The following is a 14,186-nucleotide window of genomic DNA, read 5'->3' on the forward strand; positions in this document are numbered from 1 at the left end:
TTTTCTTGCTTCCAGCTTACCTCGTCCCCTGTTTACATTCTGTGCAGATACTGAAGCTTGTACATTTCTTGCAGTTTTCTTGACATCTTCTGCAAATGTTGGAATCTAAAAGAACAGAGAGTTTGTCAAAGAGTGCCTGGTCTGAAGTCAGAAACATTTGGCGAAAAACTAAACGGTGTAAAGGGACAAAAACAACTTGAGGAGTGTGAGATGGGAGAAAGAGTTATGATTTAAATGTACAAATAACCAGAACTGTGGGTAAAAACAAACAAACAAACACTGAAAGAAAGATTTATGAAAATCTACTCACAACAGGAAAAATAATATAAGAAAATCAACAAGTAAAAAATAAACTAATAAATAACTTTTCCTTTTTTGCATTTTACGCAGCAGCTTAACAATTTTAAAAACAGTGTTTCAGATGAGTATTTTTTTTAAATGACTTAACAGGATAATTTAACATTTAACAGGGACACTACTGCCCTCAGCAACATAATTGTTTTGTTATCCATTTAAAGCCAAAGATTTGACAGGGTTTACAAATTAAAGCCATCATATATACACTGAAAAAAACAACAACAACAACAAAAAAGGCTTATGTATGAGATAATCTGTCTGGTTTGTCAATAAAAAGAGCACAACCAGGGGAGATGAAACATTATAGTTATTGGTGAAATTTCTAAGAATTATTAGAAATGTGAAGATATGTTTAGACAGACTGTTAATTGAATTTAACAAGAAGAAAATTAAGATTAATGCTGCCTTTAGAATGTTAATTTACCTTATTGGCTAAAAACCATGTTTTAACAGTTTCATTTATCAATGATTCAATTAAAGCACAAATAATTTTTTTTTAATTTGTGCTACACTACTTGGAAACTCACTAAACATTACATAGCTGGTATGATATGTGAAGCATTATTAAGTCACCACTTTGTCGCCTCTAAAAAAGGTTTTAGGAGGGGAAAAAAAGACTAATCTGTCAACGTGTTGAAAGAAAGCAAGAATTCTCCTAGTTCTGCTGGCAGAGTGATAAAAAGAAAATAAACTAGTTTGCTAATTTATTGAAACAACACGATGTTAAGCTGTGCCAACATTTCAAAGGGAAAAGTTTCCTCTAGATCTTGGCCTGTTGAAATATGACTGAACTCCCATCACTTCAGATCTGTTGCCAGACGTCCTGCCAGGATTTACACTAATGTGGCTGCAAAAACATACACATAATTAACAGATATACGGAGTCTTTTGTCCCCGATCTGCATTCATTCAGACTGGCACATGTCTTAAACACAAGTCTAATCTATGAAAATGTATTTTTAATCTGCAATTCCAGCATAACTTTGTTTATCATAAAGAGACAAAAAGGCCAACTGTCTAGAACAAAACTCATTGGGAGTCCTGTAGATCTGCGTTATTTTAATTGTCTTTACATTTTTTGTGTGGAAGAAAACATGCTAATAGAAGTGTTTTTTGTTTTTTTTCCCATTCTGTTGGATTCATAAAGTGTATGAAAACAAACAAGTGGCTAGACATTACATCAAGGACAAAATGGCATCACTCTGAAGTTGGAAAGTAAAAGCAGTTTTCCTGATTGTTTTTTTTTTTTTGCAAAGCAGATGGTGGACAGATGTTTTTAAAAAGTACAGCCTGCTTTCCCTTTTGGGGAAAACCTTTTCCAGCTTTCAGAAATTTTAGTGAAACCAGGATCCTTGATATTTTGATAGATGGACAGTAAAGTAATGGTCAAAACTGAGCAGCCACCATCTAGTTTTATTTTCCAATTTAATGCAATCTCCTCACAAATGTTATGTTTATGGGAATTTGATGTTGATGCAGCAATTCATGGCTAAACAGGTGCAGAAGAAAGTAAAAAAAAAAAATTGAGTTTGCAAACAAATCCCTGATGACATTATGTGGCATCATGTGTGCGCATTAGTTAAGAGTAGGAGAATTGTGGAGAAAGCTTGGGCGCCTTAAAAACGTACTGCTGTCGAGGTAGAAGCCGTCGGCACAGTTGGCAACACACGTGTTGGAGCCCTCCAAGAAGTGGTAACCGCTTCTGCAAGAAATGCACTGGTCGCTACGACTCCCAACACAGGTCTCGCACAAGGAGGAGCATTTCTTGCAGCGCTTCCTGTCGTCACGGAAAAAGCCGCTGGGGCACTCGGAAACACACATTCTGAGGCAGCAGATGATTAAAAGAAGAGAAGAAGGAAAGAAAAACAATGATGAGACAGAGTTTTATAATGATGCAGCTAAATAAAAAAATAAAAAAAACATCTTTACTGAAATATCAAGCACCATCACACAACTGAATAACAAATAGGCCCACATTGTGTAGTACATACTACGGCAATAATGCAGCAAGTTATGGTTCAATAAAACAATGTTTTTTTATTTATTAAAACTTAATAACATGAGACGGATAGAGACAGAGCACAACAATCAAGTTGAATATGAGCAGGTGAACATTTACTCGTCTACCTCCCTCTGCCTCGCCACCCCTTCATATCACTCTGACAATCCTTATCTGAAGTGAAAAAACCTCCAGAGTACACAATACCCCCATACACACTCTTTAAGCTATATTTTCAGTACTTTCTGCCACGTGTGAAATACTTAATTCATGTGTGAAAGCACACCACCATGCCTTTGTTCTGCATCTTCAAAACCTGCTCTGTGTTGCTTCAGCTCACAGTCAGTTTACCACGAGTTGATTATTCCAGCAAAACATGTATGATATTATTGATAGAAGTGTTTTAGGCTGCATCAGAAGCACTACAGCTAGCTGGCAGCTGTGGCTGAGTGGTTGGAGCAGTCGTCCTTCAATGCAAGAGTTGGGGGTTCGAATCCAACAGCAGTCACATGCCGAAGTGTCCCCAGGTAAGACATTGAACCCCTCGTTGCCTCTGATGTGTGTCCCATCGGTGTATGAATGTGATCTAAAGCTCTGATTAGTCTCTTTAAAATGATTTGTTCAATTAGCTTTGTAGAGATCTACTAGAGTGCTATATGAATGGGTAAATGAAGGCACAGATTGTAGTGTAAAGCGCTTTGAGTATCTCGATAAGATAGAAAAAGCGCTATATAAGTACAGTCCATTTAGCTGCTGCTGCTTAATGCCAAATTGACAGCGATGTATTGTATTGCAATGTAAAACAGTGTCCTGATGCATGTGTAGTGAACTAGGCCTAAGGTCAGGATTTGACCTTAAGGACCATATGGGACAGAAACTGTCATTTCATCGATTTGAATCCAGAAATACAGGTTGACCCATCCTGAGACTTTCTTTCTTGAATTAATCAAGTAAAAGAAGACTACTTTCTATTATCATTACCATTTTACAAATGTTTTGATAATCAAATTGTGTTAGTTCAAACAATGTTTACATGTTGAAGTGAACTACTCATTTTTAAATCAACTGTGAAACAGTAATAACGATTTTTAATCCTCATTCAAAGAAGAAATCAGGTTAATGATGCATTGTCTGATTTTCTGTCTTCAATGAGCAAGGGTGTAAGTTGGTCAAAGTTCAAGTTTCGGTCAACTGCAAGTTTACTGAAAAAGAAATGTCATGTTTAACTTTTACAGCAAGATACTAGAGAATTGACTCCACGAAGTCTGAAGTTCTTCATAATATCTTTTGTCTGTTCTTAAACAATCTTAATCTTTTTCCTTGACTTTTCATAACACCTTACATCACAAAACACACCTCTGTTTTGGTCCATCGACCAATCAGAAACTCCCAAATGAACCGGAAATAGAGCTCTTTAAATGTTGGTACTTTCTAGTTCAACCCAGTAAGTTTTTAGTTTAGTTTTTGAAAAGAGTTGGAGTAGATGGAGAGTTCTGCAAGAGGTTCCACCTCCAGTTGGAGTCGGGTGGAGAGTTTGCAGCTCCAGTCGTTTGGGAGTAGATGAAGAAGTTCTGCAGTTCTGAAACTCAGCAGTTCCAGAGTTCATGAAGGCTGGAATTCAGGATGCTGATGAAAGAAAAATCAAGCTGAACAAGAGAAGATCTGGGAATTATGAAATGTCTGTTCTGGATGATCTCACGACTCCCGAGGTTTAGCTGTTCTTACGGAGACGCTGAAAAGTGGCTCGAAGTGGAACTTTACGCTGGAACTGACATATCTTCAGAAAGGTAAAAAGTCGATCTTCAACCAAAGTGTACCGTTGGGACAAGCTGGTCCAAAGGAGCGTGCTGTTCTGGTTAAAACAGACAAATTCCCTCACACATCTCTCTCAAGATAAACTTCATCTTTCATCTTTAAAACTCTTCTATCAAGTAGAAATTAATCCAGATATTTTTAGAAATGTCTAAAGCAAAGTTTTCAACCACCGCCGTGTGGTAATGCCTGTTGTACTACTGGAAGTGAGAACAATCGCTGTATTGTTTACTTCCTGTAAAACTGATTAATAAGCTGTTGTTATTTTCAATTCTTGCCAATTAATGTAAATGTGTGATGTGTTAAACTTGATTCTGTTAATAAATGACCCACTGTCGTTGGTGAGTCAAAGATAATTAACGTCTCACGTCCACATTTTATTAAATTCAGATGCACGTTATTATACAGTCCAGAAAAATGAAAGAATCCATTTTATCTATGAATATATGACAGCATATGTTCATATTACACATGCTCAATAATCCGGATAGATCAATCTAACAAGGTTGAGTCAGGTCCTCTGGATGGATTCTTCTTTGTTGAAACGTTTCGTCTTTTATCCAAAATACTTCTTCAGTCTGAGGAGCTGCAACAAACTCAGTCTTATAAATAGCACCTTCTCATAGTGGATCAATCAGTTTGCTGCTGACAGCCAAAATTAGTTGTTCACATGCAAAAGGAGGACCGTCAGCCTAATAATTGATCATTAGTGCCCTGATGTCCACTTGTTATTCACATAGGGCTGAGTGATACTTTCAATAATTAATTTTTAATGAACCTTTATTTAATTAGGCAAATCCCATTGAGATCACAGATCTCTTTTGCAAGGGAGGCCTGGGCCTGAAGGCAGCCAAAGATGTATAACAACATAGTAAGAGGGGGACAGCCCCTGTTTAATTATGGACAGGTTCTCTTCACAAAGATGGTTTCCTTTACTCCTCTCTCAAACCAGAGAACGCTGGTACTCAAGTATCTGGGTGTCTTGTTCACGAGCGATGGTGGAATAAAGTGGGAGATGGATTAACAGATTGGGGCCTCGTCCTCAGTAATGAGGGCTTTACTTTGGTCAGTCATAAAAAAGAAAAAGCTGAGATGAAATGCAAAGCTCTCGATTTACTGGTCCGTCTACATTCGACCCTTCCTTAAGCTCATGAGGTTTCGGTTCATGATCAAAAGAATGAGATCCCAGATAAAAGCGGCTACAATGGACTTCCTTCACAGGGTGGCCGAGCTCAGCCTTAGGGATGAGGGATGGTGAGGAGCTCCATCATCCAGACAGAGCTCCAAGTAGAGCTGCTGCTCCTATGCATCAAAAGGAGTCAGTTGAGGTGGTTCGGGCGTTTGATTAGGATGCCTCCTGGACACAACCTTTTAGAGGTTTCCCAGGCATGTCCTGCTAGTAGGAGGTCCCAGTGCAGACCCAGACGTTGCTGGAGGGGTTAAATTATCTTCTCTTGCCTGGGAATGCCTCAGGGTCCCCCAGGCAAACTGAAAAGTATTGCTGGGGAGTCTGGGTTTCTTTCCTTGACCTGATGCCTCCATGGCCTGACTACAGATAAGCAATAGAAAATGGAGATGGAGGTTGTTCAAGAGCTATGGGTGCAATGGGTAAGATATTAATTGTTCAAAATCTTCTACAGAACCTTACATTTTTGTTTAACCTTAGAAATTCATGTAAAAATCTTCAGCAATTTAAAAGGCGCAAAAGTCCTCCATGTAAACACAGAAATAAACACAACTACAAGTTAAAAATAAACTTTCAAAGACCCAAAAGCTTTTGATGAGTGTGGACATCAAACACATACGCAGAACTGTAATTATCTAAAACAATACACCTCTACCACCCCTCCTCCTTCCTCCCACCACTCCCCCAACCTTCATATATCAGTCAGTCCCTGTGACGGCAGAAAAGGGCAGCACACCTCTAAAGTGGCCAAATGTTAAGCTGCAGCTAAGCTTGCATGTTCTCATGCACCTGCATCACTCTGTCTTTTATTAGCACCAAGACAAGCCAACACAAAGGCAATTATCACAGACTTTGATCCTAATGAGATCTTAGGGGCACACGGATGTACAGATAATGCACATTAACAGTCCCGCGGTGATAAATTGGACTTTATACATAAAAAAAGAGTGAGAAAACATGATTTCTACTGTCAGACTGTCAAGGTGAAAATGATCTGCACATGCATCAATTTTTAGCTCAACAGAAATTAGTGAAAATGTGGAGCCGTATAAATGCACAACACAAAAATATTTGTCATTTGAAAGGAGCTGCCGTGGTTCTAGCAGTTACACTTTTACTGGGTTTGAAATGCACGAACAGTGAGATGATGCAAATAAATCACAGTAAACTGACTCATTTGTACTTTTCACATACAAAAAAAAGACATAACAGACAAAATTATAAATTATATTAAGATAAACTGATAACTAAAGGACAAAAAATTTAATATGAAACTTTTTATATTCTAAAAACAAATTACACCTTTAATCTTAATTACTTTTTCTAAAAGTTTTATTATTTATCTGTAAAATAGTCAAGACTTTTAGCAGGTTGTCTAATTCTAAATTATTTTTATAAGGAACATCTTAATATTTCAATGGGCTGCCTAAACAAAATCAGGTCTAAGACTCCCCTACGAGTTCTTCCTGTCAAAAAGATAACTTCATTGCAGTCAATTTTGCAAACCACGTCTATAAATATTATGCAACATTTATTTATGACCTGTTTAGCTTTAGATAATTTGTTCTTCATTTCTTTACCTGAAAAAAAAAATAATTATTCTACACAAAATAGACAGCTGATAAACATTTCTAACATAAATTATTTAAATTCTGTTGGCAAACCTAACTATGAAAGAACATCACTGATAATGTATCTTAAAGCAGTCTGACCTGGTGTTATTTTTGAACTTGAGGAAGTAATGGAGGCAGTTAATGCAGTGGTGTGGTCCTGGACCCTCACAGCCATTCTCATTGCATTCAGCATCACAGGGGCCTGGAAACAAACAGAATGAAACACGTTGGAGATAAATCCAAAATAATCATAAAAAAGTAGTAATGCCAGTTATTAATAATAAATGTCTCTAAAAACACATGATACAAGGCAGTAACACAACCTGTTAAATAATCATGTTACTTTATAATGCTGTTTCTATGAAGGTTTATTTTTTATGTTTTACCGTTGTACTCCTCGGTGAACTCCTCCTCGACTGGCTGCAGTATGTCAGTGAAGCGAGGCTGCTTTTCAACGTGCATAGATGAGTACGGGTGAACGGAGGTACCATACAGCACCAGTGACCACTCCTTCAACTTTCCTGTGAAAACACACTGCTTATCAAGACGGGCAGATATTTATTTAGACATATCACTCCAATCTGGCTTTTAAACATTATTCTCAGCTTTTTGAACTACTGCAAGCAAATTATATGATCTAAGATGTTTAGTAATACTTTGTCAGAGATTTATTTTAAATGATCATTTCACTCCATCCATAGCAACCCGTTAGCTCCTTTTAGTATTTCACCTCTGTTCAACTGCAGCATTATTTTAACTTTTAAATGTAATAATTGTGCAGTTATTACCAGGCACTTTCTGGCTGCGAAGCTGAGAAGGTGAGTCATAGATTTCTAGGACCCAGTCGCCTGCTGCCTTCTCTCCCCAGCAGTGGGTGGTCATAAACTCCCAGTTCTTAAAGCCCTCCATGGAGTAATCAAACAACCTGCGCATCAAAGATACACACACACACACACACACACACACACACACACACACACACACACAATTATATCGGACATAAAATTAACTTGTGTGTTATAAAAACCAAAACAATAAATCCCTACTACTCAGCAAAAATACAATTACAGCCTTGAATGAACAGCAAACACTGTACAGAAGTGCGGTCTACTTTGAGAGATGAAGTCAAGAATCTGTTTTACTGACAGGAAGAAATTTATTAGCAAATATCTGAAAGCTTAACCAGCTGCTTACAACTATAATGTTTATCGTTAGACATATGTGACACAAAATTAAATGTAAATGTTGAGCTAATTGTGTACAAATTATTAACAAATACAAGGAACAGAATGTTGCTGTATAATGTTTTTTTTTAATACATTATCTAAAATAATTAAAAACCTGAATCAGTTGTGGCAGGTAAGACAAATGGATTTAGACTTTGAGATACACCTGACAAATAGGAGACACATCCCACTGACTGTTAATGTTATTTCTCCTAGACAGTTTTAATAACAGAGTGGTGGGACTCACTGCTTTTCTCTTGCCTTCAAACTGACAGTAATCTCAAAGCCTAAAACCACCAGTTTAAAAAGTGCATCTGGTGAATGAGCCCTCCTTTCCGGTGGGGCAACCCCATGGCTTGTGTGGACAGCCAGGAAAAAAAGGAGGGGAAGTTAAGATGGCAAATTATAGATTTTTATGGAAGAATAAAAATAGTTTGCTCGTGCTAACATGTCAGTACCTGTTTGCAAGCAGCTGAGACTTGGTCCCTGATGGTGAGGTCAGGTTGATTGACAGGTCTCCACGACGAGGATGTGTAATGGTAATACGGACAACCACGTGCTCCAAGTATATCACATGGTTGTTGGGGTTGTCAGTGCATCCAGTTGCCTTGTAGACCGACCTCACCACATGCTCTGGACGGATGGTTCTGCTGGGCAGAAAGGCATGAAGAGAAAAAATTTGCACGATAAAACACAACTTAGGTATAGTTTGATATTATTCACAGCTCTGAAAACCTGAACAGTCAACGCCAAAAGCAGAGAGCATTTTCATTTTCTGTAACTCTGAAGATTGTCCCAGAAATAATCAAAACGAAACTGACTCAAAACCAGTTGGAAGACCAAATGTACGAATTAACAAAAAAATGTAACTGACTCACATTTTCACAAAGCAGGATTTAGCCAGTGAATTTCACTCTGAGTAAACCCAATTATTAATACCTCTCTGCTGCACCTGAGGCTTGAAAACTGTGACTGTTTCCTTCCACCGAGACATTCAGACCTCTCTTTCAAAAAAATGCCGTCAGTGACAGACTAGACATCAATCTTCAATTCACCGAAAAGCAATCACACGTATTTCCTTCAAACAAAAACCATGTCCGAGAGTCTATATAAAAGCATTTCATTTCCCAAACCTCAACCTGCTAAAGAAACTGAGCATGATAAGAAAAGAAATGTCTGCTCGCTCTGCTGTGCACAGCTCAGCAGCAGAAAGACCTCTGAACAGCCAAGACAAACATCTAACAGCCCCTTCAATAACATCTGTGGTATAATCTAATACAATAACAGTACAACACCAAAAACAGGGACAAAACCAGAAAAGGAAATATAAACACCATCCTGCCGGCTATAGACTTTAGAGAAAAAGGAGTGCTGCTGAGCTGTGATTGCAACAAAACTCCTGCTTTAGTTGGATTACAAACAAAGTTTACTCAAGAAAAATGACAACACACGAGGTGAATTACACTCGCTGACAAATACATGTTTAAAATTGATATTTAAGTCATACTTTTTGCAAGTTAGAGGTTGAAAGATATTGTCAGCGAAAACTTTTTTTTAATTCTCTGTTGTCAGTGTAACGATCTCTGAGATGACATGTTTAGTAGCAAAACGATAAAGCAAATGTTTACCTTCACACAAATATCACAATCAACTGCTGTAATTCAGTGAAAGATAGGCCACAAAATATTTACACTTCAAACAATAATTGGAACATTTTATGAAAATATTTTCTGAACATAAGATGTAGATTCACTGATTATGAATTAGCGATAACATCAATGTATATTGTAAAGGTGTTTGACCGCAAAGCTGAAATAAATAATTTTCTTTTTGAAATGATGCAATAAAAAACATGAATTTAATTAATTTTAAATTACAGGCCTAGCATTCCTCAAAGGAATGTATTTTGTTTGCAACCTTTCATGCCAGAGTTTCAAATGTTGAGAAAGTGATAGTGTTGGACATTTTTGTGCAGGCTAAGGTTGATTAGTTATAGAGGCCATCTTAGGTTCTTTAGGTTCTTTTAGCTGTTCCCTCTTTAGGGGTCATCACAGAGTCCTCTTCCATCTCACCCTGTCCTCACCCCAACTATCTCAATGTACTCTCTAACTGCTTTCACATCTCTTCTTTGGCCTTCCCCATGTCTTTTTCTTGGCAGCTGCATTTCCAACACCCTTCTACTAATATATCCCAATTCAAACACTTTTTTCATTTATTATTTAACTCAGGCTACTGGAAGCGTGACCAGTCAATTGATGGGACTCAAAATGTAGACGATTTAAAACAAAAGCATAGAAAAGATTAACTCAAGTTGACGTCATGAAATGAACAACAGTCTCCTTCAATGACCATCAGGAGAGTGTAGGGCTGATACAATAGCTTTGGCCTCTCTACAACACAGCTCAGATAACTGGACCATACACATGAGACCAAGCCTAGCAGATACACAGCTGATTACTACCAGCCTGAATGCACAAAGATCACGTATGTTTCCCAGTGCATACTCCCAGGAGAGTGTAGGAGATCAGCTGCAGACAGGCATTAATAAAGGCCAGCCGGGGGAGTGGAGAAACACAGGAATACGACACTAGAAAGTTATACTAGAAGCATGGAGAACACTTGCATACAAACACAAGCAGATGCATCACCAAACACATATAACCTATGTAGTAAAAAAAAAAACATTCACATGCACAAAAGAATGAAATGTCAATCAAATGTGCAGTGCTATCCATGAAATAATGCTCTAAAGATAATTTGTTTAACTAAAACAAATATTCCTGATTTTATACCCATCATACATTACTTTCATTTGTGCTTAGTCTTCATTCAAACAGAAATATAAACCCAATCCTGTGTATCCCTAGGCCCCACACACACAATGAAAAAATGAACAAAGAGGCTAAAATGACAGGGTTTACTTGTTTAACACATTAGCCAACACACATTACAAGACTACAAAGGCTTGAGGATGACTGAATCTGACACAAGTCAGACTTTACATAAGCCTCATATGGACAGACTTGTGTGCAGCAGAGCAGAACAGACAGAATGACACCGATAATGCTGCAGTTTCTGACCACTGAGCATTCATCTGAAAGCAAACCAGTTCAGGGCCCAACTTCAGCCAGCCAGCCTAATACAGAACAGTGCTCGGGCTTCCAGCTGCATCAAGAATAACAAGCTGTGAAGCCCTGGCTATGTAAGAGTAAGTGTGTGTGCAACAGTAAAGGTCTTATGTGAGAACCACCCTGCCAGAACTAATGCTTGGCCCCTATCAAGGTACAGCTTGCACAACCACACTCTAAAACACATGCCAGTGAAAACCACCAAGGACAGAGAAAAATAAGAAAAGACAACTGAGAAAGAGTGGAACAGACAGACAAAGAAAAGGGTTGAATTCCTGAACAAGACACAAAAAACAGACAGTTCTCATTCATAATGCATCCATATTTGGCACATTGCTTGGTTAAAAATCTTATACACAAAAAAACTAGAAAACACTGACCCATACAACTTTTTTCACACATACTAATAAAAAACAAAGCAGCAGAACTATTTCATGGACGCACACCAGTCTGACTGATTTCTGTTTTGGCCTTTATATCTTCAGCTCATTAAGGCTTGATGCAACAGATAAATGCACCTGTTCCCAATTAGACAAGAAGCTAAAGCCCCAGCTTATAATGAGAGTTTTGACAAGTGATTTTCTTGCTATTGTCACAGAGAACTTTGTATCTTACCTTAAATATGATACTTTACCTTAAATATAAATTCACCTTATGTGCCTGTCTTCACTGTGAGAAAATACTGTGCTCAGACTGTTTTGAAATAATGAAGAATCATGAATCTCCAGTTTTATCAAAATAGAAAAAAAATACATCTCATGATTGATAGCTTGTCTAACTGGTCCGTGTTTAGTCTAAATATAACAGGAGTACATAAAACAACAGCCCAGTTATTGAAGAACACAGCACTTTTCTTATCACGTGAAGGAGAGCTATAAAGCTAGATTGGACTTTTTGTCATACACACTTCCTCCGCAGGCTGTGTGAAGCATTCTGTGTGACATGTGACATGTTCATTCTGTGTGACATGTGACATGTTCATCATTATAAACAAATTCAAAGACCATTTTTGAAGACATCTTTTATTTCACCCGTTTCTGTGTTGAGACAATTTAGAGTAGGAAAATCCACCACAACTTTGTAAAAGAGAAAGAGGTTAGGTCCTTCCTCTGCATGCAAAGTGAGGCCAATCCAACCCAGTTTTACACAGAGCGCTAAGCTCAGCTCAATCAATCACCTTTGGGATGACGCGCGTACACGAGCACGCGCACACACACACACACACACACACACACACACACACACACAACAGGTATTTACGGCCAAAATGGATGAACTAGTGCCTGAATGTGGAGAATCTTCCTGCAGCCAGGTTCCAAAGTCTGACGTAAAATAAAAAAATCTTAAAAGTTTAACGGCCCAAGTTTAACTAATAAGATTACCAGTTGTATTTTACGATCTATACATCAGAAAGTTGGATGGTCATCTTTGTTGTGCTTATACTCTACCTCAGTTGTCGGTCAGCACTCTCCACACAGATGTGTTGGGTAGGTACTTGCTTCCATCGTTCCGCCTCCTTCACCATCGCCTCAGCGTCCATCAGGCCGAAGCCATACAGGTGGCTGACTGCAACAGAAAAGCAGGTCAGAACATTGTTTTGTACACCAAAGATTGTTTTTGTTTGTTGTTAAAGCTTTAGGGAAGATTTGTGTGTGTCTGTCTATCAGTCTATATATATATATATATATAGACTGATAGACGTTTAGTTAAATATGCATTCCTTTCATACATCTCCTCCCCCTTTTCTGTTCTGTCACTTGGAAAATCTCCAGGCACACTGAGTCTGCAGCTTGGCTGACCCTTAGTTTTCTCTCTCTCTCTTGGTTTTTCTCCAGAAAACACACAACACACACACGTTCAGGTATGCGTTAATCATGCACCGAAAGTTACAAAACAGCACCCACCACATGGACGTTGACAGATGGCAGCTGGCGGCAGAATACTTAGCAAGCGAACACTAAACATTTCAAGAATCTGCTTATCACCTCATTTCTGACGGAACAAAATGTAACTATAAATACGAATGTATAAAACTGATTTTAGTTGTTCATTTATTTTTTTTAACTGATGATTATCTTCACATATTACCAGATAAGTTTTGTCTGAATGCCTTAAGCTTAATATTGTGTATCTGTAAACGGCAAGTTTGTAAATATTTTCTTTCAGCCCATCATGCAGCAATAAATGTATTAAAGATTGGGAGGAAATCCAGCACATTCCTCAGCAATGAACAGCTTAATCTCAGAGCTGTTGGGAGGGTTTTATCAAATAAAATACAACCTTTAGATTGATCCATTTCTATTAGATAATTAGTATTTTGACTTGGTCATCATCAATTTGTTCTTCCTGAACTGTTTTTTGATAGAAACCATTTTTGTAATTATTTGTTATCTTGCTACACAACCAACTTGGTTTCAGATTCAGGTAATATAAATCTTTACTGTCATTTTCTTATCAAATTTTATAGATATTAATTATACTTTATTAATCTATCATGAGTGGCAGCTAACGCAAGTAAAAAGACGGACCACGGTGCTGTTGGCAAATCATTTTACGGATTATATAAATGTCGTTGCTAAAATGCAGTCTTCTTTGTTCTAAACAATAATTATTACTTAAAACAACAATTACAGTATTGGATTTTTCAAAACCTTGCCTAAGAATAAACTACTTTTTCTGAGGTTCTCTGAAAGCTCTTTTGTTTGTACACTTATAAAAAAAGACTAATTTTTAGGGTTAAATAACCTGATTTTGCTTCTCATTAATAGTCACAAAATTAGGCACCCTCCACCATTCAAAATCATCTAAACCTCTACTGACGCAGTTTTTAAATTCTGAATTATTTATTTTTTAAATATTTTTTTT

The 14,186-nt window shown here is 37.6% G+C and overlaps 1 protein-coding gene across 3 annotated transcripts in view; it reads right to left on the reverse strand.

Moving 5' to 3' along the window:
- pcsk5b (proprotein convertase subtilisin/kexin type 5b) overlaps positions 1–14,186 on the reverse strand; it is a 63,120-nt gene that overhangs the window by 8,645 nt on the left and 40,289 nt on the right. For 2 of the 3 annotated variants that reach the window (XM_037681023.1, XM_037681021.1), the window contains exons 11-17: positions 12,770–12,887; positions 8,652–8,843; positions 7,756–7,892; positions 7,354–7,488; positions 7,067–7,169; positions 1,986–2,179; positions 21–105 (exon numbers count right to left, since the gene is read on the reverse strand). In XM_037681023.1, coding sequence (XP_037536951.1) covers positions 21–105; positions 1,986–2,179; positions 7,067–7,169; positions 7,354–7,488; positions 7,756–7,892; positions 8,652–8,843; positions 12,770–12,887 — 964 coding nt within the window. The remainder of the gene's footprint in view (positions 1–20; positions 106–1,985; positions 2,180–7,066; positions 7,170–7,353; positions 7,489–7,755; positions 7,893–8,651; positions 8,844–12,769; positions 12,888–14,186) is intronic. The other variant, XM_037681022.1, reaches the window with a different exon arrangement.

This window comes from Nematolebias whitei, chromosome 8 (assembly GCF_014905685.2).
Source record: "Nematolebias whitei isolate Nwh7 chromosome 8, NemWhi1, whole genome shotgun sequence".
In the NCBI taxonomy this organism is placed as follows: domain Eukaryota; kingdom Metazoa; phylum Chordata; class Actinopteri; order Cyprinodontiformes; family Rivulidae; genus Nematolebias; species Nematolebias whitei.